Source organism: Adelges cooleyi, unplaced genomic scaffold (assembly GCF_023614345.1).
Source record: "Adelges cooleyi isolate 19-005CV unplaced genomic scaffold, UGA_ACOO_1.1 ACOO_flye_CR_arks_rails_tigmint_CR_PRNA_2, whole genome shotgun sequence".
In the NCBI taxonomy this organism is placed as follows: Eukaryota; Metazoa; Arthropoda; class Insecta; order Hemiptera; family Adelgidae; genus Adelges; species Adelges cooleyi.
This window is the reverse complement of record NW_026095860.1, coordinates 2,286,543-2,314,235: the sequence shown is the minus strand read 5'-3', so window position 1 is coordinate 2,314,235 and position 27,693 is coordinate 2,286,543. Positions and strand designations below refer to the sequence as shown.

Sequence of the window (27,693 nt, the reverse complement as noted above, 5' to 3'; positions counted from 1 at the left end):
ATATTTATTCAGTTCGAACGCTTTACATACTCTTTGCAAATTAAATACCGAGGTCCCTCCCGAATGTATGGCACACATTACATTATTGCTGTTTACTCTGTATGATCAGGTGTAGTTTCTGTATTTTTGCTAACGGATCGACATAGGTAACTCGATCTTCATTCGTTAAATTCCCTCACATTCCTACAGTTGTTCTTAACGTTTACCGCAATATACTCTTATCCGCATTATAATGGCAACTGTCAGTTATTACTTTATTGTTTTATCTGTCTGTGTTGTCTGTACGTTTGCAAATCGTACGTATAATTTATATTTCATTTTTATACCACAATTATTCATAGATACAATTAAATACCTAAATATAAATAAAAATATTCTAGGATTTATACAACCAGCTATTATGTTTTCACAATACATTTATCGCTAATTTTTTTTTAGATGGATTTAAACCAGATGACTTAGTTCTCTTTGGAACAGATCTTTACGGTAGTTACAAATATGTTTACCTTAACTTAACATACTCATAATATTATGTAAATATCATATTATCATAATATAATTAGAATACACCGAATACAAGTTAATAAAGTTACCACACTCTCGTTTACATTAAATTGTGGTAAATAATCATAATAGGGGACTTATTCCTAAGTCTTATGTAATGTTAAAGTTATAAAAGATTATTAATAAAAAAACAATAATTTATGTGTTCGATTTAAAGAAATATTTTTTTTTATTCCAGGCAAGGGTATTCTGTCGTTGGTACCTCAAGGTAAAAGTAGAATAATATAAGTTCTAAGATGTATTGTTATTTTATAATATTTTCCTTGCAGATGGTAAAATTGTTACACCTGCGGGACCCCTTGATCCAGATCATATTAGTCCAGGTATTATGACATTTTTTATTTTAGATTTGAGTAATATATAAAAAGGGATGGATTATTCTAGGATCAGATAAGTCATAGTTTCTTGGGGACTATTATTACTGAAAGTATTGAAATACCTTTTAAATAATCATTTCCATCACAATCTATGATAATACCTAAATGAACAAATCGGTCCATCGATTTGGCCCTTATAATTTTTAAGGTCTATTTTGTCATAAATTGTTTTTATTTTATTATTAAAAAAATAGTTGTTATACATGTAACAGACATAAATATGCTGAGTATTTAGTTGACACACATTTTTTCGATTGCAATAACTTGTTATTTATAATTTTAAATATATCTTCAAAATTATTTCACTATTGTATCAAATATATTTAATTTAAGTTTTCAAATTCTGAAAGAGCTTGTATAGTGGGGTTCAGTCATATTGTAGACGGTGAAGTCACAGGTTTAAAGAATTTGTTATAACCAAAAGTGACAAAGTCACTTAGTTTAACACTTTTCTATTGTACCAATTTTTATTTATTAAATTTAGTTAAACCTGTAATTTAACCTTTATTCAGTTTGAGGGAAGGGGTGAAAGAGCCATTTTTTGCTACACCTAAGGCAAAATATTTCGGCACAGATATTTTATTATTTTGTAAAATAGTTTATATTGTATATTATATTTAATAAAATATATTTCTGATTTACAGATTCGATGTTCATTATAGCTAACCAGTGAGTATTCATATTTTTATCAACGCTTGAAAAACATGTTCAATTTGTTCCTTTACAGGGTCACTATTAGTTAAGCCAGAACTTTTGCAATAGGTGGGCCAGAAAGAGGCCAACATTTTTTAGGTGGGAAGGGGCAAGTTTAAACTCTATATTAACCCGTGGTGGATATGCCCCACACCGTCTTAAATCACATCTTATATTAGGTACACCTTTAATTGTTATATTGTATAACGAAACTGAATATAAAAAAGTAACTAAAAAATATTTCAAATTAACAAGTGACCTCCCTTATTTTTTAAGAAATACTATTGGTATTGTGCTGGATATTAAAAAAATTAGATTATAATCATTTTATTTTAATATCTTTTAGCCCCGATTATCCTGCTTACCACGATGCTCTCAAAAAGATTGAAAAGACCTTGTTGCCTGGTGATGATATACACAAATTAAGTTTTTCTTTTGAAGCTAAAGAACTGGACTTTGGACCTATAAGCGTTGAAGTAGGACACTTTAAACTTTTATCTTATTGATTGCGGCATTATGATTATACTATAATGTTATGGTACTGATATATAATAATATATAATTATAAATGATACTTCTTGGACTGAAAAAAAAACCTTATTCTAAGAAGTATGAATAAAATAACATAATTACAATTGTCGAATAATAATACATTTACATATTTAAATAATCATAAAATTACAATAGTTTCATTTTTAGTAACAATATGATGACATAGTAACAAAATAAAATCATTCTAATATAACTATATAATCATGTGATTTTCGTAAGTTATTGACCTCAATTACTTCTTTATAGGTATTGCCACATAGAGATGGATTAAAAAACGATGAATTAGCTCTATTTGCAACAGATGAACATGGTAATTATAAATACCTTAAATATCCATATTCATAATATTATTTTATGAACACAATTCATATACATAAATATACTATGATTTATATAACCAGCTATCATATTTTCACAACACAATAAATTATCGCTAATTTTTTTTTTTTAGTTGGATTCAAACATGATTATTTAGTTCTATTTGGAACAGATCTTTACGGTAATTATAAATATGTTTACCTGAACTTTACACACTCATATTATTATTTAAATGTCATATTATTCTAAAAATATTCATAGGTGAACATAACATTTGGTTTTTGGGCGGGTCTAAATAATATAGTACATGTAATTTATTAAGTCAAAATAATTAATACAATTAAAAAAAATATATTTTTCAAAAAAATGGTAAAAAAAAGTTTTTCACTTTTTGAAACGTCTATTACTACAATTTTAAAAAATGTAAAACATCTTTAAACTATGACTTAATAAGCGTATTTGTTTATACTTCATTACATATAGACAATTCTTATTTTTTTAGTCAATATGTATAGATGTTTAAAAGTGTTTAATTGAAAAATTGATTTGAAATTTTAAATCCTAAAGCCGCAATGGAAATATTTTTAAAATGACAATATTTTTTTTATTAGAATAGACCGAATAAAAGTGAATTAAGTTACCACACTCTCGTTTGCATACAATTGTGATAAATGATTATACTTATAGCGTATATTCTAGAATAAATAATAGGGGACTTAATTTTTAAGTATTATTTAAAACACCAAAACAAATTAATAAAATATAATGTTCCTTACTAAGCTAAATAAAATGCTATTGTTCATATTTAAATATATTACTAAGATACATTCAGAGCTGCCCCCATCAGATTCAAATGTACTATAAATGTAGGAATGAAGTAATTTGAAAAATATAAAGTTTTATTTCAAAATTGATAAATTATAAATTATTTGATTGGCGAAATTAGAAGAAGTATTATTATGTGTTTAGACCATTAAACTACTGGTTGGAATTCTCATTCTTGAAATATGCCATAAAATAATACAATTAAAAATAATAATGTGGTATTTATTCAAATCCCATCATCCCCTTTTGTTTATGGAGCACACAACTTTTTTCCAAATTTGACCAAGACATTCATTAGATTTGTTTTACAACATTTTTTTAAAGATAAAAATTAGAGTCTAATTTTTCTTATCAAAATCAAATAAAATATTCCATACCTAACGAATTTTTTAATACTTACTAGTACTATTATATAATTACTATTGTCAGTTAGTAATCACATAAATAAATTATGTGTTCGATTTAAAGTAATATTTTTTTTTTATCACAGGTGAGGGTCTACTGTCGTTGGTACCTCAAGGTAAAAGTATAATAATATAAGTTCTAAGATGTATTGTTATTTTATAATATTTTCCTTGCAGATGGTAAAATTGTTACACCTGCGGGACCCCTTGATCCAGATCATATTAGTCCAGGTATTATGACATTTTTTATTTTAGATTTGAGTAATATATAAAAAAGTGATGGATTATTCTAGGATCAGATAAGTCATAGTTTCTTGGGGACTATTATTACTGAAAGTATTGAAATACCTTTTAAATAATCATTTCCATCACAATCTATGATAAAACCAATCGTATATTAATAATGATAATAAAATGCATAGACTTGCTAAAAGAACGAATCGATCCATCGATTTGGCCCTTATAATTTTTAAGCTCAATTTTGTCATAAATTGTTTTTATTTTATTATTAAAAAAATAGTTTTTATACATGTAACAGACATAAATATGCTGAGTATTTAGTTGACACACATTTTTTCGATGGCAATAACTTATTATTTATAATTTAAAATATATCTTCAAAATTATTTCACTATTGTATCAAATATATTTAATTTAAGTTTTCAAATTCTGAAAGAGCTTGTATAGTGGGGTTCAGTCATATTGTAGACGGTGAAGTCACAGGTTTAAAGAATTTGTTATAACCAAAAGTGACAAAGTCACTTAGTTTAACACTTTTCTATTGTACCAATTTTTATTTATTAAATTTAGTTAAACCTGTAATTTAACCTTTATTCAGTTTGAGGGAAGGGGTGAAAGAGCCATTTTTTGCTACACCTAAGCCAAAATATTTCGGCACAGATATTTTATTATTTTGTAAAATAATTTATATTGTATATTATATTTAATAAAATATATTTCTGATTTACAGATTCAATGTTCATTATAGCTAACCAGTGAGTATTCATATTTTTATCAACGCTTGAAAAACATTTTCGATTTGTTCCTTTACAGGGTCACTATTAGTTAAGCCAGAACTTTTGCATTAGGTGGGCCAGAAAGAGGCCAACATTTTTTAGGTGGGAAGGGGCAAGTTTAAACTCTATATTATCCCGTGGTGGTTATGCCCCACACCGTCTTAAATCACATCTTATATTAGGTACACCTTTAATTGTTATATTGTATAACGAAACTGAATATAAAAAAGTAACTAAAAAATATTTCAAATTAACCAAGTGACCTCCCTTATTTTTTAAGAAATACTATTGGTATTGTGCAGGATATTAAAAAAATTAGATTATAATCATTTTATTTTAATATCTTTTAGCCCCGATTATCCTGCTTACCACGATGCTCTCAAAAAGATTGAAAAGACCTTGTTGCCTGGTGATGATATATACAAATTAAGTTTTTCTTTTGAAGCTAAAGAACTGGACTTTGGACCTATAAGCGTTGAAGTAGGACACTTTAAACTTTTATCTTATTGATTGCGGCATTATGATTATATTATAATGTTATGGTACTGATATATAATAATATAGGTATTGCCGCATAGAGATGGATTAAACAACGATCAATTAGCCAAAGAACTAGACTTTGGACATATAACCGTTGATGAAGGACAATCTGAACCTGTGAGCGTTGATGAAGTACAATCTGAAGTTTAATCTTATTGATTGCGGCATTAATATGATTTTATTATTATGTTATGTTCCTGTTATATTTAAAATTATATTATTGTACTAAAAAAAAAAAAATACTCATTTTAAATGATACTTCTTGGCATGAAAAAGAAAACCATATTTTAAGAAGTGTAAATAAAATAATTATATAATTACAATTTTTGAATAATTATACATTTTCAATTTTAAATAAACATAAAATTACAATAGTTTTATTTTTAATAACATTATAGTGTCATAATTAAACAATAAATATATTTTAATATAAATATATGGTCATGTGTTTTTCATACGTTATTGACCTTTAAATACTTCTTTATAGCTATTGTCAAGTATAACATATGTCTTAGACAATTTTTTTGAGCTTACATTTGTTTTTATTTAGGTCTAGAGCAATTATTATTAATATTCAGTCTAATCGATCAAGTCAACTTGTTTCGCATTTTACCCTAGTCCCAAAATCTACCTGGAGAACTTACAGATTTACATTGATTTGAATAGTTTAAACTATTACTTGACTTTATTTTATATTTTCCAAATAGACAATAAGCACACATAAAAAACAATACCTTTATTATATAATTTTAGTTCTAATAAACATGTTTAAGATCCACTCTTTGGCATAAAAGCACAAACAATATTTACTTATATATGGCAAATAATATAACTCTTTTAATATCTTTTAATTAACCCATAATTAAGACAAAATATTACAATTTAGAGGTGTTACCCAGTTCAAGCTAACCAACGAAAATCCGTTCTCAATTCTCATGTTCCGACATATTGAAAACATAAAAAATAAGCAAGGTAATATTTTAAAACCCATCTTAACAGTTTTCCATAATAATTCACGATTCAATTTGTAAATTTCTTCCTAAAGTATGATGGTTTTGAATTGTTGTATGTTTTAATGATATTTTATAACATGTTTCTCATAACTACAAAACAATGATAATAGTTATGAGTGGTAAATAATAATATTATTAATAGCAAATATAAATTAGTAAAAAAATACATTAAACCACTAATATTTATTTTAAAGACACATCAAGAAGTATATTAATTTCAACTATAGTCACTATTGTACGTACAAATAAAGGGCATCAATTTAGATCGATTGCAGGTCCCATAAAATCGTCATTGTTATAGCTCAATAATGTTTCAATATAAATCTGTTGTAGTCTTTGTTTTGAACTTAAAGGCAAACGTAAATATTTCATAAGAACCAGAAACAATAGCCATTTCTATGTTATAGCGTATCCAACCAATGATGAAATCAAAAATCTAAAATAAACTCTCAAGATATCAGTAAATATTTATAACGGAACAAAAATTAAAAATCTGTTTCCTACGGAATTGAAATCGGACCATCCTAAGTACGAAAACAGTCGATAGTTTGTTTAGTTTTTTTTGTCTAAAACGTAAAAAAAAACCGACTGCACGAAACTCCCGAACTCACGAAAGGTTTTTAATATTATGTCTATTACGCCAAATCCGTGTACCATAGGAAATGTGTTTTTGTAAGTAACAATTTATTTGAATTATTTTTGTAAAATAGCGGTATTGTGTAAATGAAAATAATTCATAGTACAAGCATAATACGTTAAAACAGAAACCCTGAAACCACTACCATTTAACCTCAAATACATTTCATAGTTTTATAATTATTTCTAAATGTCTATAATATTATTACAATATAATTTTGTTTCCACCCGAATATATTTAGCTACATTAGAGTTAAACAAAATTGTCTGTATTCGACTATTGCACAAGGTCTGTTGCAATGTTAACAAATGATTAATGTCTGTTGCCTGTTGGTATCAAACAAATTCAACTTTATCATTGCTCTTTAGCAAAAACTAGTTGTTTTCATATTTCGTTTTGTCGTTTGTATATTTAAGTGTTTGTACCATTTTTCTTAAGTTACTGCAGCAATGTAAACATATGAAAAATCTTTAACATTTAACACAGTACAAAAAAAATGTATAGTTTTGTTTTTGGTCGAAATAAAGTTTTCATTAAAATTATTTTAATATAGCTGTAATATTATCCCAGAACATAGTAATATAATTTATAGGTCTTCACTCAGTGGCGGATTTTAGATGGCAGGGACGATGGGGCAATTGCCCCCCCCCCCCATTCGGCCTAGTTTATGCGTGTTATGTATATTTTGAAAACGTTTATAAGTGCATTGTAATAAATTGTTATTATTAATAACCAAAATTGGCTTATATCTTTACTGGCTACTGACTTTACCCTTTTACTCATGTAACCATAGTGTCCCAAAAAAAGTAACCATTAGGTTCAATAAAATTCCTTAGTTGCTCCAGCTGTGTAGTACGAGTACCTCTAATTTTTGTTATTTTTTCTTTATTATAGAGTAAATACAAAAAGAATTATATTTTTTATCATGTATTATAGCACATATCATTTATGCTTATCTGACCTACGAGTGGATCTTAAATATGTTTATTAAAACAAAAATTATAGGATAAAGGTGTTTTTATTTGTGCTTAATATTGTATATTTAACCCTCGCTTCGGCCCCATCGACCTAGCCTCATAGATGGCTCTATGGACTGGGCTAACTTCCGCGCAACCATCGAACAAAAAATACAACTTAAAACTCGACTTAAACTCCCAAATGATATTGAAGAAGCCGTCCAAAATTTCACTAACATAATACAATCAGCTGCCTGGAACTCATCTATCAAAAAACATCCCAAACCCCAAAACACCACCCTGATCCCAATCCATATCCGTGAGCTAATAGCAAAAAAAACGGCGCGCCAGAGCTATATGGCAACGCACCCGACTACCATCCGACAAACAGATATTTAACAATGTTGCATCGTCTCTTAAACGAACATTAAACCGTCTAAGAAACGACAACTTCATCTCCTGGATTTCCTCACTTACTTCAAAGGATGGTTCCCTGTGGAGGGCTACGCGAAATTGTCTAAAACAAAAACCCATCAACTCTCCCTTAAAAAAAGATGACATCTCTTGGTGCAAATCAGACGAATAAAAGTCTGAACTCTTCCGCTCGCACTTGATAAATGTCTTTCAACCCCACCACGACATCCCTAACAACGTATTTGTAAAGCATGTCAATAAAACCTTGACCTCCCCTATGCCTCTCTACTTTGCTCCCAAACCGTCCACTCCGGGCGAAATCCAATACCATGTTGGACCGGTTTCCTCTCAAAAAATCTCCGGGTTTAGATTTAATCACAGCCGATGTGGCTCGCCAACTCCCCAAAAAAGCATATATTTTTATTAAAACGAACAGATTGATAAAAATAAAAAATCAAACACTGACATTGTTTAATGAATTTCGATTACAAATTTTTGGATTTAAAACATTTGTTGACATTTGAAAAAAACTAGGTCGATTGTTAGGTACTTGTTTTGCGTATTCGACTATCTTACATGACAAATGTATGCTGTTATAATAAAGTTTCAACTTAATTATTGTCCTTTAGCAAGTACAAGTTGTTTTCATATTTTGTTTTGTCGATGGTGTATTTAAGTGTTTTATCTACCATTTTTCTGAAATTACTGTAGCGATGTTAACAAATGAAAAATACCTATGGTTGTTAGTAGTTACAATCTATAAAATTTAACATTTTCAACAATGTCATTTTTCACACAAAAAAACGTATAGTTTTGTTTTTGGTCGAAAACAAGTGTTATTATCACATAACAAACTAATATAATACATGCTAAGGCGTAACCTTTAATCATACAACTATAGTGCCTTTATATATTTAAACGTGATTTCAATATTATGTTTACACAAAAGCAATCGATTTATTTTCTTACATTATAATATACAGTATTTTACAATAATTTGTATAGTTTTATTTTATTCTTTTCAGAAACAAGATGTTTTTCACAACATCTGTTTTCCATTAAAATAACGACAAAGAACTGTAGGTATCATACATTTTTAAGTTTTAACATAATGTATTACAAAAGCTATTAGAGTTTTTGTCGAAAACAAGCTGTTTTTTAAAGTATTCAAATTTATTTTATTTGTGTACTTAAATGTTTGAACTATTTATTTTCTTGTATTGTAGAACCCTGATTTTACAATAAAAAAAAAATGAATTTTTCAATTGTTTCCTACAATACATATTATCATTGATTATTATAAATATTATCTATAATCTATAATATTTATAATTAATAATAATATTTATTGAATAAAACAAACCTTTAAATATACCAAACCGATATTTTTGTACTTATTAGGGGAGTTTCATGTGGTCTGTTTTTTTGACGTTTTTAACAAAAAAGCTAAAGAAAATGTCGACTACTTAGGAGGGTCCGATTTGAACTGTGTAAAGGTATACGAGTCGAATTTAACTAGGTCTTGTAGGAATAATTTAAAATTTTTGTTTCCAGATTTAATTTGGTCTTTAATTACAAGACACTGACATTTTTAAATGAAAATGGGCTTAATCTGCTTAATGTACATGGAATTTGATAATACTAAATATCATATATTATGAGGCGCCTAGAACAAAATTGGTATAAGTGACATTTCGTTGATTTTGAGGAAGTCAAGCTAAGGTTAAGTGATTTGCTACCAGATCGTAGCAAATAATGAATAATTCACTTATATATTATCTTTACCACCATAAAAATGGACAATTTGTAATTAAGCTGTGGACTTGACTCAGATTTTGTAAAAATGTCTGTAGGTAAAAATCTGTGATAAAGATAGTTTTCCAAGTAATTTTTGGGACTGGGGTAAAATTCGAAAAAGAAGTTTTGGCTTATTAGACTAAAATTGCTCTATAGACGGAAATAAACTAAAGTATCTCATAAACAAATAAGCACGTAATTGGTTGAGGATTGCAATAGCCACAAAGAAGTTTTTAAGGAAAATTAGGAAAATACCAAAAACACATGATTATATATTATATGATTCAAAATATTTTTATTGTGTTATTAGAACATTATATTGTTATAAATAAAACTATTATAATTTTATGTTTATTTAAAATTTAAAATATATTATTATTCGCCAATTGTGATTACATTATCTTTTTTCAAACTTTTTAGAATAAGGTTTTCTTTTTTCCCCAAGAATTATCATTGTCTTTGGACGAATATAGTTCCAAATGTTATTTCTGCTATTTTGAAAGTAAACCTTTTTCCGTACCTCTTAGCTTCTTTTATCCCCTTTGCTAGAAGCTTAACGATAACATCCATATAGGCTTTATGATCTTTACTAAAAGATAAGTAAAATAAAATAGTTCAAACTTTTTTTTTAAATATCCTCTCAATTGTATTAAATTATATTGAAATATGTCTATTAGAGCGTTGATAAGAATATAAACACTCACGATTGTTTTAGAATAAACACCGCTTCTGTAAAGCAGAAAAGTTTTTAATGAAATATATTATATTATGTAAAATGTTTTACACAATTGTAAAGTATCTGTGTTGAAATAATTTTCTATAGGTCTTGCAAATCGTGGACACTCCGAGGGGTGAGTGGGAGGGGGGGGGCACAAATTAAATTAAGGTTTAAATTACAGTTTTTACTAAATTTTTAAAAACCAATTTTATCACTTTCGGTTATCGAATGAGGAAATAGTGCTTAAAAATTATAAGGGCGAAAACGCTGGACCGATTCGTTCATTTAGCAAGTCTATGAATATTATTGTCATGGATTTTGATGGAAATGTTTATTCAAAAGGTATTTCATTACTTTCAGTTATAAAAATTCCAAAAAAAATCTATGATCTCTCTGATCCTAATATAAACTATCACCCCTATGCCCCAACCTATATATAGAGTGCCATGAGACATTCAGAATGCTCTATGGGTACAATAAATGGTATTCATTTTTTTTTAATTTTAAAATTATTTAAAATAGAACTCGTATCTCATTAAAAAATTGTCTTACACAAAAAATAATTTCAGATTTGAAATCGGGAGAAAAAATCTTGCTGAATTGATATGTAACAAGATTTTTTGGTATCTGGCCACATTTGCGTCTACCAAGTGGCCACTGAATAGCCAGCATGTGACTAAAACCAACATGTGGCATGCGACACATAATTTAATATAAAATAATTCTAACGACTCTGAATTGAGAATAAAATTCTAACCGATAATGATGTGTCCTGTACCATATTATGTTGGTTTGGGTCACACGCCGGCCACTTAGTGGCCACTTGGTGGACGCAAATGTGGCCAGATACCAAAAAATCGTGTTACATATCAATTCAACAAGATTTTTTCTCCCAATTTCAAATCTGACATTATTTTTTTCTGTAAGACAATTTTTTAATGAGATACGAGATCTATTTTAAATAATTTTAAAATTAAAAAAAAAATTAATACCATTTATTTTACCCATAGAGCATCCTGAATGTCTCATTTGAAGCTCGGTAGAACTTTAGATGACACCCTGTATATATATATTTTACTTAACTATATATTAAACAATTTTATATTACCTTGATTAACGAAACCTGGATCTACCTCTGCAATGAAAAAAATGATAAAATTTTACATAAATCTAAATTTAAAAATACCATATTTACTTGGATCTTTATTTTGCGGATTTATGCCATCTGCAAGAAAAGTAATATATAATAACATTTTATCCGAGAACCCATATTATTATATTATTACCTTTTTCTACAAACATTATAAAAGCCGTCTCTGGAATAAAAAAAAAGATATAAATTTAACAAATAATTTAATTATGTGATTACCAACCGACTATTATACTAGTTAATATTAAAAGATTCAATAAGATTCTAGTTTGATTTTGATAAAAAACAATAGACTCTAATTTGAACCAATAAACAAAATGTTTTTAATAAATCTAATGAATGACTTCGTCAAATTTGGAAAAAAGTTTCTGGTCCATAAATAATAGGGGATGATGAGGTAGATTTGTATTTTATAGCAAATTTCAGACAGTTTGAGAGGTCCAGCCAGTACTTAAATGGTCTATACGCATTATAATACTATTCCTAACCTCGCCATTCTAGTAACTTATAATCTTTCAATTTGTATTCAAATCTTCTTTATCCTTATAATATAGTACATTTGAATCTATCTTATTAATTTGAACAGTACAATTAATTTATTTTACATAAAAATGTTTTTCTTTATTTAAATCAAACTATAATATAGAACATAAAATTTATAATTTACAATATTTTATAAAGCGTTATTGGTTTTTAATGAATTTTTCTTATAACTTAAGCAATTTTTAACAATTAACTCAGTAAGGAACATTTCATTATTATTTTTTTTCTAAACTCAAACTATTTTGTAACCTTAATTTGAAATAACACTTAGGAACTAAGGAACTAATACAATTAAAATCTACTCCGTGGTCGCAATTTCAAATCTATCCCATTTCAAAATTGTTAGTATTATATCAGATAAAATTAATTATAATAAATCAACGTTCGGGGATCATTATAAGAATGCATTATTTATATATTCTATTTAGTTTGTTAGAATCATTGATAGAAAACCGCATTTTGGAGATTATTTTCTGCTTGCGATTAAAGAAGTTGCAAGTAAAAAAAAAATTCAACTAAAAAAAGTCAAAAAATAATTTTTTTACAAAATCAATAAGCCGATTAATTAATTGAATCAAATTTTTTAAAACATCAATTGCTTTGAAAAGAACCAAAAATAACTACAATTTTAAATAATGTTTTTTCTAAAAAGAAAAGCGTAGACCCTCTGGTGAGCCCTAATAAATTTATCAGGGACTTGGTTGCAAAGGTTCCAAGATTTTCTTTTTAGTCAAAAAATAAAGATGAATAATATTATTTAAAATTGTAATTATTTTCGGGTGTTTTCAATGTAGTTGACGTTTTAATAAATGTGGTACAATTGATTGGTAAATTGTTCTTGTAAACAAATTATTTTACTAATATATATAAATATATAGATAACATATGCAAAGCTTAAGTTCGCTTATGATTATCATTATAATAGTATAACATTTACATAATATTATGAGTATAGTTAATATAGTTACATAATTTTAATTACCGTCAGTTAATTTATAGATAGCCATGGCATCTTTTTCGTATGAATCTAAAAAAAAAAAAAAGCGATAAATGTATTGCAAGAATATAATTAGTTGCTTAGATAAATCATAAACTAAGTTAGTATATAGTATATTGTTGATCTATGGATCGTGGTATAAAAATGAAATAAAAATTATACGTACCGTCTGCGAACGTACTGAAAACGCAGACAGATAAAACAATAAAGAAGTATCTGATAGTTGCCATAATAACGCGACTGAGAGTATTAAACGTTAAGAACAACCGTAGGAATGTGAGGGAATTTAACGAATGAAGCTCGAGTTACCTATGTCGACCCGTTAACAGAACTATAGAAACTACACCTGACCATACATAGTAAACAACAATAATTTAAAATAAACCAACACAAATGTAATGCGTCCGAAATTGGAGGGCCCTCGGTTTTAAATTTGCTAAGAGTACGCCAGAAAGACGATAAACCACATTGTTAAGCGTTCGAATCGAATAAACATGGTTCGCTGTTGATTCAGCCGAAAAATGTCTCACTTTTTTTTAGCCCCGCGTTAGATCTACATTCAGCCTAATTTTCAGACCTTCAGTCCTAAAACTTAGCTCGAAAAAGATAAATATAGTCAAATGTTTCCTCCCCTTCTGTGGGATAGGGTAGAAATTTGCGGACTTTGACTACGGATAGGTTTTTGTTCCCCAAAATGTATCTTCAATTATTACTATAGCCGTTTTGTAGAGCTTCTTATTTTCACAAATTATTAGCTAATAGCAGGTTACAAAAATGCATGCAGTTTTTGTTAGTTATTAATAAAAAAAAACTATAAAATGGAGAGATCGGCCGGTAAAAGAACTGTCAAGAATTGATATCTGTTATAAAAATTCAAATTCGGCGTATAAATAAAACTTGTTTGGGGTGAATCTAGATTAAAATTTTCGAGGGACAGAAGCCTTTCAGTCTAAGTACAATCCGAATTTTCATACACGAGCAGAATAATATCGTGCGCGTGTATTGTTCAAATAATAACATGTTTTCAAATAAAACTAAAAAAATATGTAGGTTACTCATGTACAAATACATTGTTTTGAAAAAAACAGATATGTGTAACGTTCTGACGATTTAGACTCATCTGCTTTAGTTATTGTAAATTACAATTCAATTAAAAACATGTCAAATTTAAGTTACGCCTATGTAAAATAATCTGTTGATATCGTTCCAAAAGGCTTAACTTAACTTCAACATGTTCTTAATGCTTTTTTTTCACAAGCTCAGGCCAATTAAGCTATCAGAATATCACATACAATTATTCGTTTCAATCAACACTTTTGTAGTTATAAGAAATAATGTAAATCTTAGCTTCGTTTCTAGCTTTTTCTATCGCTGGCAAAAAAAAAAATATCCTATCAAGCAAAATACTAAATTACAGTTCTTTTGAATTAATAATTTGGTTGTTGTTATTTTATGTCACAAGTATGTATATGAATACTTGAACATATTGAATTTTATTTTAAGGATTGAAAGTGATGTTATTATAATAGGGTATTTGTAAAATATTAGATTGACTTAAGCTGAAAATCAAGTGTTTCCTAACTTTTGAACAACTTACATAATTACATGTTTTGTTTTTCAAAGAGTAAATTATGAATAAACTAATTCCTCGATTTTTAAGGATGATTAAATGTAGGTATAGCAAGAAAATAAAATATTCGTTGTTTTTAAGGACACTTATTTTGTGTTTGAATTAACATTTTAATTGTTTATCAAAACAGGTATGTAATTTTACATTATTTTGGTCACAAGTTATAAACAGGAACTAAGTTTATATATTTACAATTATTTTAAAATAGTTTAATATTATTACATATTAATATTGTTTGTCTCCTGGAAAAAATTTAGCTTTATAATGAGCTTATTAGAGTTTAATCATAATTTTATGTATTCGACTATTTCAGAAACATTTTTCTGAAATTACTGTAGCAATGTAAACAAATGAAACATACCTATGGATGTTAGTTGTTACAATTTATTAACATTTTTAACATATATTATATTTTATTTTAAATATATGATTATTATCTGTTATAAGACAAAATAGGAATCTTAATGTACATATATTGAAAATGATAAAACATTATTAAAAAAACGCTTTCAATGCAAATCTGTAGATGGTAAATATTATATCAATCACCGATAAAAGCGATTGAAAAGGCAATGACGTAATTAAACAAATTAAATGTGTACTTTAAATGTGTATTAGGGGGAATATATTTATAATAAAAATATGAAAAAATCATTTCAATACACATATAGCTAGAATTCAAATAAAAAGTGTTTATATGGTTCAGTATACAGGGTGTCCCACAAAGATAAGACAAATGAAATAACTTTTGTTCAAGCGAATATTTGTGAGATTTTGGTTAATTGAAATATACAGTTTTGTTTTCAATTAATAATTTGCTTATAGATTACAAAGGTGCGTAAAATTTGTTGTTAGGTATTAATAAAAATCACAAGGAAATAGTGTGATCGGCCGGTAAAAAGAATTGCGAATAAAAATAACATTAACAATAATCTTTACAACAAGATTTAAAACCACAATTTAAAATGTACTACGAATTATGCACAAACCATTATTGAAAAATGTGTACCAGTTTTCAGAGTACGGTTAAATTTCAAAACAGTTGTGTTCGATAGAAAATACACAGGTGTAGAGGCCTCTAATAATGTCAAGGTGGATTTTGTTTGGTTACTCTATACACGTCTTATGTATTAAGTCTATTAACTACAGAAATCTAAGTAAATTTAATATTGACTTTAAAAGTACAAAACCAACAAACAAGCATCATATTTGTGTTGAAAATAACATATTTGAACACTATAATTATGTGGCCTTACTCTTCCCGAAACTGAATTCCGAGGGCGGAGGGACAGAACCCTTTCAGTTTGAGTACAATCCAAGTTTTCACACACAAGCAGAAAAATATCGAGCGCGTGTATTGTTCAAATAAATAATAATAACACAATTTTATATTATAATAAAAAAAATATGTAGGTTACCCATGTACAAATACATTGGTTTGAAAAAAACAGATATGTGTAACGTTCTGATGACTTAGACTCAACTACCTTAGTTATTGTAAATTACAATTCAATTAAATACATGTCAAAGTTAGGTTACGCCTATATTTTTTTTTTTTTAATTGCCTTAGGGCATTTTTATTTAAACGAATCTTTATAAATATAAATCAAAAGAGTATTAATACATACATATGAGTAAAATATATATTTACATATACAAAACATGTGTATGGTTCTTCTTCCAGTGAAGTAGTCCCATTTTTAATCTAATAATTAGACTAAGTCGAATGGCTTCATCATTAGTTGGAATATCAGCTGTACAGAGTAGGTACAAAATAGGTTCGAGAACACTACCTTGAGGTACTACCAGCTGATATACTCTTCCAGTTAGTGGTCGCTTCTTCGTATCTAACTCGAAACTGTCTTTCAGTCAGATATGATTTGAGAAGTGCACACCACGTATGTGGGAGCTGCTCTTGCAGTTTTAGTAATAAACCTTTGTGCCAAACTTTATCAAAAGCTTGGGCCACATCAAGGAATACACCATAGCAGTAATTTTTCTCTTCCAACGCCTTACTGATCACGTTCGTTACGCGATGAACTTGGTCGATGGTCGAATGTTTATAGCGGAATCCAAACTGGCGATCTGGTATTAGTTGTTTTGCTTCAATAAGTGGGCTAAGACGCTTGAGAAGAAGTTTTTCGAATAGTTTTGACATGCATGGTAGAAGCGATACCGGCCGATAAGAGGTGGCTTGTTCGGGCGGTTTCCCAGGTTCGAGCAACATAATTACCTCCGCTCTTTTCCATTGCAAGATGGCGTTGAAGATGTGAGGTGTAAGGTGGATGATTGCCTTCTTAGGTAGCTCTTTAAGGATGCGTGGACTTATCTCATCGTATCCAGGTGCCTTTTTCGCGTTGATGTTGGTATCGATTTCATGGGCTACTTCAAGTGGTGTAAAGTGCCGTACGATTTCTCTTGTAGAAATGAGTGGCTGACATTGAATGCTGTCAAGTTCAGAAATTATGTCGTTTGGTTGAAATACACGTTCGACATGATGTCCGTGTACTTCAGCTTTATCTTGTTCACTGCGCGCCCAAGTGCCATCTTCCTTTCTGATGGGTGGTATATGAACGCGAGGTCTTTTTAATCGTCTCGTGGCTTTCCATAACGAGTAATCGGAATCGGCTGTTGCAGATAAGCCACACAAATACGATTTAAATGTTTCATTTTTCACTTCTTTGATTTTATCATGTAGCAATTTGCTGATGGGTGTCGAGTTCTGTGCCAAGTTCGTCTTGATCGCCGCTTTGTCGAACAAGCTCTCTGATTTCTTTTGGATAGCTGAACTCGCGGTCGTCGCCTTTTTGAGCTTCAGGTGATGCCGTTTTTGCCGCTTCAACAATGTCATTAGTCAGTTTATGTACTGCTATTTCAATGTCTGTTGACGATTTTAACCGCACAGAAGAGTGATAGCTTCTTCCAGAGTATTTCTAAACAGGGACCAGTCTGTGTATTTGTTTGTTAGAACATCGTTTTCATAATGACATTTGAGCTTAACGATAATAACACAGGGATGTGGTCGGACGTTAGCTCTGTTAGTCCTTCAGCTTCAACATAATTAAGAGGAGATGCCTTTAATTACGAAGAAGTCAAGCAGGTCGGGGATTTTCTTGGAATCGGTTGGCCAGTAGGTTGGCTCTCTAGTAGAAATTATTTCAGCGTTTATAGTGTTAGCTACTTTTAGTAGAGCACGCCCTTTCGGAGTGATCAGTCTTGATCCCCAGTGAGAGTGCTTGGCATTGTAGTCACCACCAGCAATGAATCGTTGTCCTAGTGTTTGGAAAAATGCAGTAAATTTAATTACATCTGCACCTCCTTGCGGTGGGCAATAAATAATACGCCTATATAAAATAATCTGTTGATATCGTTCCAAAAGGTTTAACTTAACTTCAACATGTTCTTAATGCTTTTTTTTCACAAGCTCAAAATCAATTAGGCTATCATAATATCACATACAATTATTCGTTTTATCAACCCTTTTATAGTAATAAGACATAATGTAAATCTTAGCTTCGTAACATTTTCTATCGCTGGCAAAAAAAAAAATGGCATATCAACCAAAAAACTAAATTACAGTTCTATTGAAATAATAATTTTTAGAATATTGATTAAATGTAAACAATATTCATATAGTTTTTATAATTTTCTATTTGTCGAAAACACGTTGTTTTTCAACAAATTTAATTTTCTATTTTTACTAGTTAAAACTATTGTCTTGCATTTATTAATATTTTATTTAAACATTATATGATCTGTTATATTTTACAAACCGAATTTTATAGTTTTTTATATATATATATTATCAATATATATATATATAAAACAAAAATTGTATATATATATATATTATTCAATATATATTATCATTGATTATTAATATTATCTATAATATAGTATATATAATATCTACAGTATTTATAATCAATGTTAATATGTAATGAATAAAAGAAACCTTTTCAAGAATACCTAACCGAAAATATTCTACTTATGGCAGTTTCGTGCAGTCGGTTTTTTTACGTTTTAGGCTAAAAAACTACACAAACTATCGATTTTTAATTTTTTTCTTTTCTCGTGTAAAATAAATTGGGTATTAATGTTTTAGCATTTTTTTATAGTAGCATTGTTTTGGTGGACAAACAATGTAAAAAAAAAATCCTGAAACCCTACATACAAGAGTCGAAGTACAGTTAACATTTTACATTGAACATCTCGTCAATACATATTCTAATCCGCTAATAATTTGACAAAAAAATGAACGAGTCTATAGATGATTTATCATTTATACCGTTTGTTCAACAAAAAAAAAAAATGTAAATTTATGAATATATTTAAAACTTTATAGTTAATAATTAAAAAATTATAATAATTGAGCAACCACATACGCGTTTAATTTCTTTGTTTTGTAGAGTTGTCTTAGCGTAATTTGTGTGGGCAGAAAAATATCGTGCACGTGTATTGTTAAAATAATTGTAATATATTTTAACATATTAACATATGTTAACATATTTTGATATTAAACTAGAAACATATGTAGGCTACTCATGTACAAATACATATAGGAAAAAACCAGATGTGTAACGTTCTGATGGCCAAAGCTTAACTACTAGATTGGAAAATAAATAAAATGTTTTATCAACCATCAAATTGCAAAATTACAATTCTTTGGAAATAGTAATATGGTTGTTGTTAGTTCGTAACACAAATGTTCATAAACAAGTTATTGTAAAAGTGACTTAGTCATAGTAATGTGCAGCGGCTGGTCATTGCTTCTACTAAATTAAGGGCTTGGTAAAGCACCGATCTACTAAAGAATCTAATAATACCGCAGCTTAGCTCTAGGTAAATTAATGCAATAATTGTGTCTAGTTCGAATTTCAGATTATCAGCTTTACGTAAAGTTTTTATGTTTAATATTGACCTGAAAACTTATAATTTCTAAACAAATTATCTTACAAAGATTTACTCGTAAAGTAGTAAAATGCTTAAAAAATGTGTGTGTATGATAGTACTCTCTATTGTTACATACATTATAGTGAATACCAATTTTTACAAAAATAAAAAATAAAGGTTCGATTTAAAATATTTGTCATTTGTGTACATTGCAGCAGTCATTGTAAAAAGTGCTGTATTTAATGCAAAAAATCATCATCGTGGCTTTTGTACAATACGGAAAATTCAACTAAAATTTAAATGGTAGTTTTATATTTTTATCTACTAATTAGTAAATATACCTAGCGCTTTAGTGTACCTATAAAAAAAAATTAAACATTTCCTCCGATCCAAGTCAAAAAACAATATTTAGTGAAATTATTTAAATTAAATTATTTACCATTATAAATCGAAAAAATTCAGTTCAACAAAAATACAAAAAAAATTGGTTTCATAGAGTATAATTTGGCTACTTAATGTGTATTATTTTATTTTTAGCATTTTTTTTTATAATCACCAAAAATTAACAAAATAAGTAATACAGTATATATGTTGTAATATCTTTTCAGAGGAATAAAAAACAAACAGAAAATTAAAACTTTGAAAAATTGAAATTTTGGATCTAAAAATTTTCAAATGGAAGCATATGTTTTTAATTCCATAAACGTGTAGTCTATACATTTTAGAGAATGTCAGCGTTTACCTTTAAATTTACACAAATTTATTCGTTTCGCCAAATCCGTGTACCATAGGATTTGGCGTAATAGACATATTAAAACATAAAAATAAAATTAATTTGTTTTTATATAATTACTTATACTAACTCAACGATTTATTAGTCATCACCGAGTGATGACTAATTATTATTAAATATGGGATATCCTCTTCTATTATGAATAAAAAACTATTTATAAACAAAATATTGGTATGAGTGCTATAAAAATAAGTTTAATCCAGAATAAACGACAATCTAATAGAAGAAACACAATAATAATAAAATGTATAAATTGTTGGATTACAAGTTATCTATAACGTACAAAATATAAATTTAAACTGTCTGCCTGGTATTTTAATTACATGGTTTTATGTTTGTGAGTTTTTATTGACAACTGCAATTTCATTTGTTACTAAAAAGTTATTTAACTAATTTTGGTGCAATTTTCGGTAGTTAGAGTAAATTTGTTTTTGTAAGTAACAATTTATTTGAATTGTTTTTGTAAAATAGCGGTATTGTGTAAATGAAAATAATTCATAGTACAAGCATAATACGTTAAAACCGAAACTCTGAAACTACTACCATTTAACCTCAAATACATTTCATATTTTTATAATTATTTTAAAATGTCTATAATATTATTACAATATAATTTTGTTTCCACCCGAATATATTTAGCTACATTAGAGTTAAACAAAATTGTCTGTATTCGACTATTGCACAAGGTCTGTTGAAATGTAAACAAATGAAAAATGTATGTTTTCCATTGGTATCATACAAATTCAACTTTATCGTTGCTCTTTAGCAAAAACTAGTTGTTTTCATATTTCGTTTTGTCGTTTGTATATTTAAGTGTTTGAACCATTTTTTTTTTTATAAATTACTGTAACAATGTAAACATATGAAAAATCTTTAAAATTTAATACAGTACAAAAAAAATGTATAGTTTTGTTTTTGGACGAAATCAAGTTTTCATTAAAATTATTTTTACATAGCTGTAATATTATCCCACAACATATCTATAACATTTATAATCAATGATTATGTATATTGAAGAAAACAAACCTTCACACACCGATCATTTTTATTCAGCCCAACCTAACCCGGAAATATAATTAATTATTCCACCCTAAAAAGAATGGGCCTCTATATGGTTAAATACATTTAGTTCAGCTTCATAACTGTAGATTTTGTATGATTCTGAAATAAATTATCCTCCGTTATTGAAAATAATATAAGACATATCGAATAAAAAAAGAAGAGAGCTTAATTCAATTAACATGAGTAAAACCGGAATAAAATGAGAAATTTATCAATATTATTCATGTAAACTATAATTATTTTTAGACTCTTTTTTTGTGGTAATTTCTTTTTTTTCTTTTATTTTTTTAAAACTGATCATGATCGGTTTGTAGGGTTACTTCCCTTCGTGTTTACCTAACCACCTAGGCGTTGTCCATTATTTTGTCCAACCAAAGGCGAATACCAATACTACCAGCCAGTTAAGGCAATCCTTTTCGCCGTGACCGCTTGGCACGAACTCGGATAAGAGCCCGGACAAACCCAAACAATTTCCCAAACCCCATTCCTTAGAAGGAGAGAAAAATGTTGTCTATATTTATCTTTTTCCATCAAAGTTTTAGGCCTTATGGTCTGAAAATTAGACTGGAGGTAAAACTAGTGCAGGGCTGACATAATGTAGGGAATTTTTTGGCTGAATCAACAATGAACAATATTTATTCAGTTCGAACGCTTTACAATATGTTTTTTTTGTTTTTCTGGCATACTCTTTGCAAATTTAAAACCAAGGGCCTTCCCAAATGTTTGGCACACATTACATTATTGCTGTTTACTCTGTATGATCAGGTGTAGTTTCTGTATTTTTGCTAACGGATCGACATAGGTAACTCGATATTCATTCGTTAAATTCCCTCACATTCCTACAGTTGTTCTTAACGTTTACCGCAATATACTCTTATTCGCATTATAATGGCAACTGTCAGTTATTACTTTATTGTTTTATCTGTCTGTGTTGTCTGTACGTTTGCAAATCGTACGTACAAATTATATTTCATTTTTATACCACAATTCATAGATACAATTAAATACCTAAATATAAATAAAAATATTCTATGGTTCATATAACCAGCTATTATGTTTTCACTATACATTTATCGCTAATTTTTTTTTTTTTAGATGGATTCAAACATAATTACTTAGTTCTATTTGGAACAGATCTTTACAGTAATTATAAATATGTCAACCTTAACTTTACATACTCATAATATTATTTAAATGTCATATTATTCTAAAAATAATCATAGGCGAACATAACATTTGGTTTTTGGGGGGGTCTAAATAATATAGTACATGTAAAATTATTAAGTAAAAATAATTTATACAATAAAAAAAAATAGTATTTTTCAAAAAAATGGTAAAAAATATATTTTTACAAGAACAATTTACTTTTTGAAACGTCTATTACTACAATTTTAAAAAATGTAAAAAATCTTTGAACTATGACGAAATAAGCGTGTTTGTTTATACTTAGCATCATACAATTCTTATTTTTTTAGTCAAAATTTATAGATGTTTAAAACTATTTAATTGAAAAATTGATTTGCAATTCAAATCCTAGAACAAAAGCCGCAATGGAAATATTTTTAAAATGACAATAATATTTTTATAAAGATATTGTTTTTTTTTTTATTAGAATAGACTGAATAAAAGGTAATAAAGTTACCACTCTCTCGTTTGCATACAATTGTGATAAATTATCATACTTATAGTGTATATACTAGAATGAATAATAGGGGACTTCATTTCTAAGTATTATTTAAAGGTTATAAAAAAAGTGTGAGTTGAGAAACAAAAAAAATAGACGAAATATAATGTTCCTTACTAAGTTAAATGTTAAAAATTGTACTGTTAGTATTCTTAGTAATCACATAAATAAAATATGTGTTCGATTTAAAGTAATATTTCTTTTTATCACAGCCAAGGGTCTTCTGTCGTTGGTACCTCAAGGTAAAAGTATAATAATCTTATATAATTGATATATTTTTATTTTATAATAATTTTCTTGCAGATGGTAAAATTGTTACACCTGCGGGACCACTTGATCCAGATCATATTAGTCCAGGTATTATGACATTTTTTATTTTAGATTTGAGTAATATATAAAAGAGTGATGAACTATTATATATAATTATATATAACTATTAAATGATCAGATAGGTCATAGTTTTTTGGGAAACTATTGTTACGAAAGTATTAAAATACCTTTTAAATAAACATTTCCATCAAAATCTATGATAATACCAATCGTAGACTTACTAAATAAACAAATCAGTCCTGCGTTTCCGCCCATATACACTTTAAGCACTATTTTGTCATTAATTGTTTTTATTTTATTATTTAAAAAATAGTTTGTATACATGTAACAGAGATAAATGTGCTGAGTATTTAGTTGACACACATTTTTTCGATGGCAATAATTTGTTATTTATAATTTTAAATGTATCTTCAAAATTATTTCACTATTGTATCAAATATATTTAATTTAAGTTTTCAAATTCTAAAAGAGCTTGTATAGTGGGGTTCAGTCATATTGTTGACGGTGAAGTCACAGGTTTAAAGAATTTGTTATAACCAAAAGTGACAAAGTCACTTAGTTTAACACTTTCCTACTGTACCAATTTTTATTTATTAAATTTAGTTAAACCTGTAATTTCACCTTGATTCAGTTTAAGGGGAGGTGGGCAAGTGCCATTTTTTGCTACACCTAAGGCAAAATATTTCGGCACAGATGTTTTATTATTTTGTAAAATAATTTATATTGTATATTATGTTTTATAAAAAATATTTCTGCTTTACAGATTCGATGTTTATTATAGCTAACCAGTGAGTATTCATATATTTATCAACGCTTTACTAGGAAAAACATGTTCGACTAGTTTTTTTACAAGGTCAAAATCAGTTAAGCCAGTAGCGGCACCAGAATTTTAGCATTAGGTGGGCCAGCCAGAGGTCAACATTTTTTTGGTGGGGGGGGAGCTAGTTTTAAGCTAGATATTAACCCCACATCTCCCCTAAATCGCATCTAATATTAGGCACACTATAACGAAACTGAATAATAAAAAGTAACTAAAAATATTTCAAATTAACAATAAATACTTAATGTTTTAATGTTCCGATTCATATATACAAGAAATACACACAGTAGGTATGTCTTTTTTAATAAAACAATAATATGAAAAAGATTCAATGTTTAGTGTTGAACGCATAATGTTACAATATTTTTGTATTCTTTTAAGTCATGAGACCGTTTTTTTATAATGGATTGTAATTTATTTTATAATCAAACAAATTATAGGTGCCCGTAGTTTATCACACTACCAATAATTTCTATCAACTATTGTGGGGGCTATAACAAATGAAGTAGTTTATAGCTGGGTAACGTTTTCAATCGCCGATTTTGTTATGCTTTAGCTTCGTTATTGTTTTTAATAGTGTATTATTATTATTCGACATATTACAATATAATTAATTACAATCGAGAGCAAGCAACCTACCTCATTTTATAAGAACTACTTATGCCATGCACAGGATATTTAAAAAATTAAATTATAACTATTTTATTTTAATATATAATAGCCCCAATCATCCTGCTTACCACGATGCTCTCAAAAAGATTGAAAAGACCTTGTTGCCTGGTGATGATATATACAAATTAAGTTTTTCTTTTGAAGCTAAAGAACTGGACTTTGGACCTATAAGCGTTGAAGTAGGACACTTTAAACTTTTATCTTATTGATTGCGGCATTATGATTATACTATAATGTTATGGTACTGATATATAATAATATATAATTATAAATGATACTTCTTGGACTGAAAAAACCTTTATTCTAAGAAGTATGAATAAAATAATATAATTACAATTTTCGAATAATTATACATTTACAATTTTAAATAAACATAAAATTACAATAGTTTCATTTGTAATAACATATGATGTCATAGTAACACAATAAAATCATTTTTATATAACTATATAATCATGTGATTTTCGTAAGTAATTGCCCTTAAATACTTCTTTATAGGTATTGCCACATAGAGATGGATTAAAAAACGATGAATTAGCCAAAGAACTAGACTTGGGATCCATAACCGTTGATGAAAGACAATCTGGACCTATGAGCGTTGATGAAGGACAATCTGAACCTGTGAGCGTTGATAAAGTACAATCTGAAGTTTAATCTTATTGATTGCGGCATTAATATGATATGTTACTGGTATATTTAAAATTATATTATTGTACTAAAAAAAAAAAAAAATACACATTTTAAATGATACTTCTTGGCATGAAAAAGAAAACCATATTCTAAGAAGTGTAAATAAAATAATTATATAATCACAATTTTTGAATAATTATACATTTTCAATTTTAAATAAACATAAAATTACAATACTTTTATTTTTAATATCAATATAGTGTCATAATTAAACAAGAAAAATATTTTAATATAAATATATGGTCATGTGGTTTTCATACGTTATTGAACTTAAATACTTCTTCATAGATATAGCCAAGTATAACATAGATCTTAGACAAATTTTTTGACCTTACATTTGTTTTTATTTAGGTCTAGAGCAATTATTAGTAATATTCAGTCTAATCGACCAAATCAACTTGTTTCGCATTTTACCTTAGTCCCAAAATCTACCTGGAAAACTTACAGATTTATATTGATTTGAATAGTTTATATTACTTATTACTTGACTTTACTTGACTTTATTTTATAGTTTCCAAGTAGACAATAAGCACACATTAAAAAACAATACCTTTATTATATAATTTTAGTTCTAATAAACACGTTTAAGATCCACTCTTTGGCTATAAAACCACAAACAATATTTACTATTTTATGACAAAAAATATAACTCTTTTTATATCTTTTAATTAAATCATAATTAAGACAAAATATCACAATTTAGAGGTGTTACCCAGCTTGAGCTAACCAACGAATTTTCGTTGTCAATTCTCATGTTCCGACACATAAAAACGTAAAAAATAAGCAAGTTAATATTTTAAAACCAATCCTAATAGTTTTCCATAATAATTCAACAACATGAATAAGTAATTTTTCTCGATAACAACGTGTGCTTTTTAATATAATGAGTAAACAATTGTATAATATATTTTTTAATAAATAAATACATACTTTAATTTTTAAAAGTTTAAAAGTTTTTAAGATTAACCTCATACATAAAATGTATGTTATTTACTAGACTCATTCACATTACCAACAGCAAGAATTATCTCATTTTCAGAGACCACCATCGTTGTGCTTTTTGGGGGGTGGACAAAACATTTAATGAACGCTAGGTATTCATTTTATATCTACTTCGTTTCTTATACACTTTTACTTTACAAAGGAATCGCCACTATTTGAATGACCATTAATTGCAAAAATAATCTCAATATAAATATGACCGAATGTCAGCTGATAAAAGCACAGAACTACGTAGTAATAAGCTGTACTTTAACCATGTAAAATGTAGTTTTAATATGATTTCTACATACAATTGATGATTCAATTTGAGTATTTCTTCCCAAAGTATGATGGTTTTGAATTGATGTATGTTTTAATGATATTTTATAACATGCTTCTTATAACTAAAAAACAATGATAATAGTTATTAGTAGCAAATAATAATATTATTATTAATAGCAAATATAAGTTAGTAAAAAATTGCATTAACTACTAATATTTATTTTAAAGGCACATCAAGAAGTATGTTAACTTCAACTATAGTCGCTACTGTACGTACAAATAAAGGGCATCAATTTAGATCGAATGCAGGTCCCATAATATCATCATTGTTATAACTCAATA

The 27,693-nt window shown here is 27.8% G+C and overlaps 2 protein-coding genes across 5 annotated transcripts; one reads left to right on the top strand and one right to left on the bottom strand.

The window, feature by feature from the left end:
* The first annotated feature begins 172 nt into the window (after positions 1-172).
* Positions 173-26,192, top strand: LOC126833417 (uncharacterized). 4 transcript variants are annotated; one of them, XM_050564746.1, is made up of 13 exons: positions 173-296; positions 439-486; positions 743-772; positions 834-887; positions 1,586-1,610; positions 1,981-2,110; positions 2,433-2,496; positions 2,638-2,685; positions 3,820-3,849; positions 3,911-3,964; positions 4,704-4,728; positions 5,100-5,229; positions 25,897-26,192. In XM_050564746.1, the coding sequence occupies exons 1-13, from the start codon at positions 233-235 to the stop codon at positions 26,050-26,052; spliced, it is 858 nt and encodes a 285-aa protein (XP_050420703.1). In that variant the 5' UTR covers positions 173-232; the 3' UTR covers positions 26,053-26,192. The 4 variants fall into 4 exon arrangements, with proteins under 4 accessions (XP_050420703.1, XP_050420705.1, XP_050420704.1 ...); XM_050564748.1 differs by lacking the exons at positions 4,704-4,728; positions 5,100-5,229 and adding exons at positions 24,670-24,694; positions 25,448-25,577 and having other exon boundaries at positions 25,897-26,191; XM_050564747.1 differs by lacking the exons at positions 3,911-3,964; positions 4,704-4,728; positions 5,100-5,229 and adding exons at positions 23,880-23,933; positions 24,670-24,694; positions 25,448-25,577 and having other exon boundaries at positions 25,897-26,190.
* LOC126833419 (uncharacterized) lies at positions 10,414-13,827 on the bottom strand. The gene is made up of 7 exons (XM_050564750.1): positions 13,681-13,827; positions 13,500-13,544; positions 12,111-12,140; positions 12,020-12,049; positions 11,933-11,959; positions 10,811-10,835; positions 10,414-10,695 (listed from the first exon to the last, which is right to left on the bottom strand). Exons 1-7 carry the CDS (start codon positions 13,742-13,744, stop codon positions 10,557-10,559), a joined length of 360 nt encoding a protein of 119 aa, XP_050420707.1. The 5' UTR covers positions 13,745-13,827; the 3' UTR covers positions 10,414-10,556.
* Positions 26,193-27,693: the final 1,501 nt, after the last annotated feature.